General features: G+C 49.3%; 1 protein-coding gene across 4 annotated transcripts in view; it reads right to left on the bottom strand.

Moving 5' to 3' along the window:
- MFSD4A (major facilitator superfamily domain containing 4A) overlaps positions 1 to 6,000 on the bottom strand; it is a 33,982-nt gene that overhangs the window by 7,997 nt on the left and 19,985 nt on the right. For 2 of the 4 annotated variants that reach the window (XM_017525455.2, XM_037737361.1), the window contains exon 7: positions 1,758 to 1,905. In XM_017525455.2, coding sequence (XP_017380944.1) covers positions 1,758 to 1,905 — 148 coding nt within the window. The other 2 variants (XM_037737360.1, XM_037737362.1) reach the window with 2 other exon arrangements.

The following is a 6,000-nucleotide window of genomic DNA, read 5'->3' as shown; positions in this document are numbered from 1 at the left end:
TCAAGCGATTCTCCTGCCTCAGCCTCCCAAGTAGCTCAGATTACAGGCACCTGCTACCGTGTCAAGCTAATTGTTGTATTTTTAGTAGAGACAGGGTTTCACCATGTTGGCCAGGCTGGTCTCAAATTCCTGACTTCAAGTCATCCACCCGCCCAGAGTTCCAAAGTGCTGGGATTACAGGCATGAGGCACTGCACCGGGCCTCACTTATCCTTAACATTTGTTGACCACTTAAAACTCTGAGTTATACTGTGTGACATGTGATAGCTACCTTATTTCATTACTTCATTTACTCCCTTGAAGCTTGGAGACTGATGGGCGAGGGAGGAGCCTGAGGGCTCCTGGGCCCTCACCTGTGGGAGCTGGGTGCATGGCTGTCTTGTCACTAGAACGAGCTGCAGGGAGAAACTGTGTGTCCTTGGGCATGTCCTGTGGGACCTCGCATGATGTCCTGAGTAGCAGAAAGATGGGAGAGTGATGGGTTGGCTGGATGATGACTGGCTGATATATTTTCTGCCCTCAGTTTTCACCATGGCCAGGATCTCTTCAGAGTCACGATTCAATGGAACTTATACCAAGTGTGCCCTGATTTGGGGGTGTTTCTCAGATGATGTGTAGTACCCCCACTCAGAAGAGCCAGAAGCCAAAGAAACTCAGATACAATTGATTTGCTCATTCATTCTCTCATGGGAATTGTCTTCTAAATTACAAACATTAAGCAGCGCAGAGAATGGTCTCAAGCTGGAAAGGATCTGGGAGGAAATGAACCGCTAAAGGGGTTATTTTCAGTTACTTTCACTTACTACTTTAAACTATGCTTTTATTGTTTGAGGTTTTTGCAGTAAGCACATACGGCTTACATAATAAAAAAAATTTCCATTTTGAAAAAACAAAAAGTGTGCAGGTTTATTGTAAAAAAGATTTTATTCCTAACGACTGATGGTGATGTTATGTGCCAAAATTATCTGGGGCTTCTCTTTCGATTTCAAGGATCCAGGCTGTGGATAACAGCTGGGTGCAGCTCTACCTGCCCTGACTCTCCCCATACACCAACTTACCCCATTCCTCTCTAAAGAAATCGCACATCTTAATGCTGGTTTTCCAGCCTCCAGTGCATCTCTGGCGATGTTCAAAACATAATTTTTTAAAATTAACTCATTAAAAAAGAGATCTTTGCTATAGGCCCTAGGGAGGCTAGGGGAAAGCAGAGGGAGATTAGTCGAGAGAATTAGAGATTTCTGACATCAAAGAGACCGTGTCACTCCTGAAACCAGATGCGGAGTCAGTGTTCTGCATCTCCATTTTTCTAACATCCACCACAGCCACAAGGCAGGCAGGTACTGTTCCTGAAAATTAGGTTACAAAATGCCTTTCCTATGCCATAACTTCTCCCGTGCATCGTTGCTTTTCTTGGAACTTGGCATTTCCCGCACATGCACATCGCACAAAATGTCAGCTGTAGGTCAGCAGACGTTACGATGGGGACAAAGCACATGGAAAAAAAGCAGCTTAACTGCTTCTCTGCTGCCTGCAAGCCCATCATTACGGGAACCGTTTTCAATGGAGGGAGCCCAGCGGGTCAGAACCATCCCCGCTGTGAGCCTGCCCCCGCCGAAGTCAGGAGGGGGGCATTCAATTCTCCGGGGAGCTAGGGCAGCGTTCTCCCTGGGAGATGGTGCCGGCCTAGAAGAGACGGGGTGCAGAGCGAGGCGGCGGCGCCCAGCTAGAGCGCGCCTCCTGGCTCGGGCCGGCCCTCACCTTTGTACTGCAGCGAGTCCTCGGTGTAGGCCAGCATGCTGGGGAAGGTGCTGCTGAGAAACAGGCCCAGGCTCGCCGTCCCCACGAACAGGAAGACGACGTTGTAGGAGAAAATAAGCAGCACTAGGAACGTCACCACCACGCCGACCTGTCGCGGCAGAGGTGGAGGCGGTTAGGAATTGCGAAAAGCTGAGCATCGGTGGAGGGAACCGCCAGGAGTCGGCGCCCCCAGACTTGGCGTTTCCTCTCTGGCCCCTGGAGCCCAGCTCTGTGACCCGCGCGCCACCCCGTGGACCGGGCAGGAACCGCAGTGTTCCCCGGGACCTTTCTGACATCTAGAAGGAAGCGTGGAAAGGAGACCCCAGCCTAGACGTTTTCCCACCTCGACATCTCCCCTAACAGCTACCGTACCTGCCGCGTAAGCGTTTGGCGACTGAAGACTGCCTGTCCCCACGGTCTTATCTGTAACCACGGGAACTCCACCCAAGCCAATTTCATCAGCTCTCTCTGCTCTGCCAGCCCTGGGGGTAGGAGAGTCCCCTATTTCTTTGTGAGAAGCTGCCTCTCTTCTCCGAAAAGCCAGGACTGCACAGGCAGGAAGCCCTCAGATAGTAGGGGAAGAGGGGTGGTGGCTGCAAGGGTCCCATTCTCTGGGAATCCTAGCCAACCTTCCAGGGAGAGGGCCAGAGGCTGCAGCAATCAGCTTGGTGCCCTCAGATTTGGCTCAGATTCCCATAGACAGATGCTAACCTACGGTTGAAGACCCAGAAATCTTTCTTTTCTTTCCTTTCCTTTTTTTTGACAGTGTCTCACTCTGTCGCCCAGGCTGGAGTGCAGTGGTGCGATCTCAGCTCACTGCAGCCTCAACCTCCAGGGCTCAAGCGATCCTCCCACCGCAGTCTCCTGAGTAGCCGGACTACGGGCGTGTGCCACCACACCTGCTAATTTTCTGTATTTTTAGTAGAGACAGGGTTTAGCCATGTTGCCCAGGCTGGTCTTGAACTCCTGGGCTCAAGCAATCTGCCTGCCTCAGCTTCCGAAAGTGTTGGGATTACAGGCGTGAGCCACGATGCCAAATCCTTCTAGTTCAGTAAAGGTCTCTGTCACACATGCATATTTTTGTTAATGTAACCATATTTCTAAGTTCTTTAAACACATTTTTATGTCTGCATTGAGTCATTTCTATGCAAGATGTATCTGGGAATAAATCCAGGCAGCACAAGATTTGGGGTCAGAAGACCCAGGTGGAAGTCCCAATGATGTTTCTTACCAGCTGTGGAACCCGGAAGTAGCTGATTGCTCTGATTCTTAACTTCCTAATCTGCAAAATGGGAACGCTATGCTAAAGAGTGGTGGTGAAAGAACATAAATGAAGGGGTCCTGTAAACTGTGGTGCTTCAGACAAATATCAGCCCTAGTATTCCTCTGTGGGCTTTTCTTAGATGTCTCAGGAGATAAGGATCCTCTATAGCAGCCTATGGCTTTGAGGTAAAAATCTCCTGGATGAGGACATTTGTTTCTAAAAAAAAAGGTAAGTACAGAATATAGAGCTATGCAAGAAATCTCATCCAGCTCCCAATACCTCCACTTCTGGGCATGCAGAAAGGAAAAGGCTTTCAGAGAGTCAGGATCCTGGGAGATTTGCTCCAGCTGGAAAATCAAACCAGTGGTCCCCAGTCCTTGAGGCCTTTACTCTCCTCTAGCAGCCCTTCGGTCTCTGCCACAGGAGCTGTTAGGTGGAAGGTGTTCTTGAGGCTCAGAGTCCTTACCCAGGCAGATTTCCTGCCCTGGGGAGGGATCAGCCACAAAACAGTGGCTGAAGGAGACAAACACGTTCCCTTCACAATGGAAATGGAAACACAAAAGACTTCTTTCATGCAGTAAATATGAAAGTCGTAGCATATCTATGGTTCCAAAGGTCATGTCTTTCTTTCTTTGGCATGGAACACACTCCCTGAGATCCATTTGTTCTTGCTTCCCCCTCTACTCACTCAATGTTGGGATGGCTCAGGATTCTATTCTGGCCCTTCCATATCCACAGTGCCCTGCTCCATGCTTCACCTGCCTCTACAGCAGGGATGCTTATATCTATCCCTCTAGCCATCAGCTGTGTCCAGGACTGTGGACTTGCACCTAAAGCTGCCCCTTTGATACAGTCAGTCCCTGGATGACTAACCATGTGGCCCAAACAAGACCTTTCACTTCCTCTGCTAATCCTACTCCTGCCCACATCAAGTGAGAGTGTCCCTGTCATGCAGTTGCTCAAATCCTGTGTCTAAGGTCCTTGATTCCTCCTTTCCTTATCTCCCACACCTGGGTCAGCAGCAAGTCCTGCCCACACCACCTCAAAAAACATGTTAGATCTTTGTATTGCTCCGATCCATCCAGACCACCCCCATCCCAGCCACCTCCCTCTTGCGCCTAAACTACAATGACAGACAATCCATACTTGACTCTTGCCAGCTACGGTCTGTTCTTCTACACTAGAGTGCGCTTTTAAAATGTAATGCAAGCCGGGCACGGTGGCTCATGCCTGTAATCTCAGCACTTTGGGAGGCTGAGACAGGTGGATCACCTGAGGTCAGGAGTTTTTAGTATATTGACCAGCCTGGTCAACATGGTGAAACCCTGTCTCTACTAAATATACAAAAAATTAGCCAGGCATGGTGGCGGGCACCTGCAATCTCAGCTACTCAGGAGGCTGCAGCAGAATCGCTTGAACCGAGGAAGCGGAGGTTGCAGTGAGCCAAGATCACACCATTGCATTCCAGCCTGGGTGACAGAGTGAGAGTCTGTCTAAAAAAAACAAAACAAACAAACAAAAAATGCAATGCAAGTGGGTGGACATAGTGGCTCCTGTCATTAATTCTAGCACTTTGGTAGGCTGAGGTAGGAAGGATCACTTGAGCCCAGGAGTTCGAGACCAGCCTGGGCAATATAGCAAGACCCTGTCTCTATAAAAAATAATAAGTTTTAAAAATGCAATGCAAGCTATGTTAGATGGAAATGTGAAACATGATGGGACACCTGTATAAGTGTCATTTACTTCATAGCATGAATAAACGTATCTGAAAAAAAAAAAAAAAAAAAAAAAAAAAAAAAAAAAAAAAGAAAAAGAAAAAAATGCAATGCAGACCTGCTTAAAACGTGTTAGCTTCCCGCCTGCTTAGGATAAAATTCAAAACCTGGCTTACAAAACCCTCAGGATGTAGCCCCTGTCTACCTCCCCATCCTCATCTCTTTCTGCTCCCCATCCTCCACCATGCCTACTATGCTCTCCCCAAGTCAGCCTCATACCCCCAACCTAGGCCTTTGAACGCAGGCCTTTAAAGCTTAGCCAGGCCTGCTCACCTCCTGCCTTCAGGGGCTGGCACTTTCTTGATAGTGACTGTTCAACTTATGAGCCTGGGACAGATGCCGGGGCTGGGAAGCTGCTGCTCCTGCTCCTCTCCCTCCACCTGGCTACCCCATCTACAAACCACATTCATTTCCAGCCAAACCTCAAAGACTGTCACCCTGAAAATCTCTAGATTTGGGGAAGTTTGAAAAACACCCAAGTCTTATTTTAGCTTTGGTGATAAAAGACTAAGTACAACCAGGGTGAACTATCAGCTCCAACCAACTCTCTTCCCACACAGTGTGGCCCCTGCCTCAGCCAGTGAGTGACTCAGTCTGGCACTGAGCCTCCATTCCCACTGACTACACCCCCTCACCCTCCATCTATGCCAAGGCACGCCGCCCTCCTCTGGCCGGCTGTAAGCTCCCTGAAAGCAGGAGCCTTGTCTTCCAGAACTGGGCAGCTTGCATTTTGCAGCAGGGTTTTGCACACAGCACAAACACACTAAGTCAGGAAGTAGCTGTTGAGCTCCAGGAGAATGCTGAGAACAGGGTGGCCATTCGTTTAACCTAGAGAGGAATACTTGGAAGTAGTCACAGTGAAATGACACAGGCACTTTGCATCTGCACAGGAGAGGCTTGCTCAGGGCCACTCAGCTGCAGTTCCTAAGCAGGGTGCCCACAAAAGCACCCGGAAAGCTTCCAAAACAACCCAGAGGCCCAAGCTCCTCTCCTTACCTCCTGAATCAGAATCAGGAGTAGGGGTCCATGATCCTATTTCTTCTTGTTTTTGTTTTTTTTTTTTGAGACAGAGTCTCCCTCTGTTGCCCAGGCTGGAGTGCAGTGGCACTATCTCGGCTCACTGCAACCTCTGCCTCCTGGGTTCAAGCTATTCTCCTGCCTCAGC

This window comes from Cebus imitator, unplaced genomic scaffold (genome assembly GCF_001604975.1).
Source record: "Cebus imitator isolate Cc_AM_T3 unplaced genomic scaffold, Cebus_imitator-1.0 Scaffold38, whole genome shotgun sequence".
NCBI classification, from domain to species: domain Eukaryota; kingdom Metazoa; phylum Chordata; class Mammalia; order Primates; family Cebidae; genus Cebus; species Cebus imitator.
The sequence above is the reverse complement of the archived record's forward strand: the minus strand, read 5'-3'. Positions and strand labels throughout refer to the sequence as shown.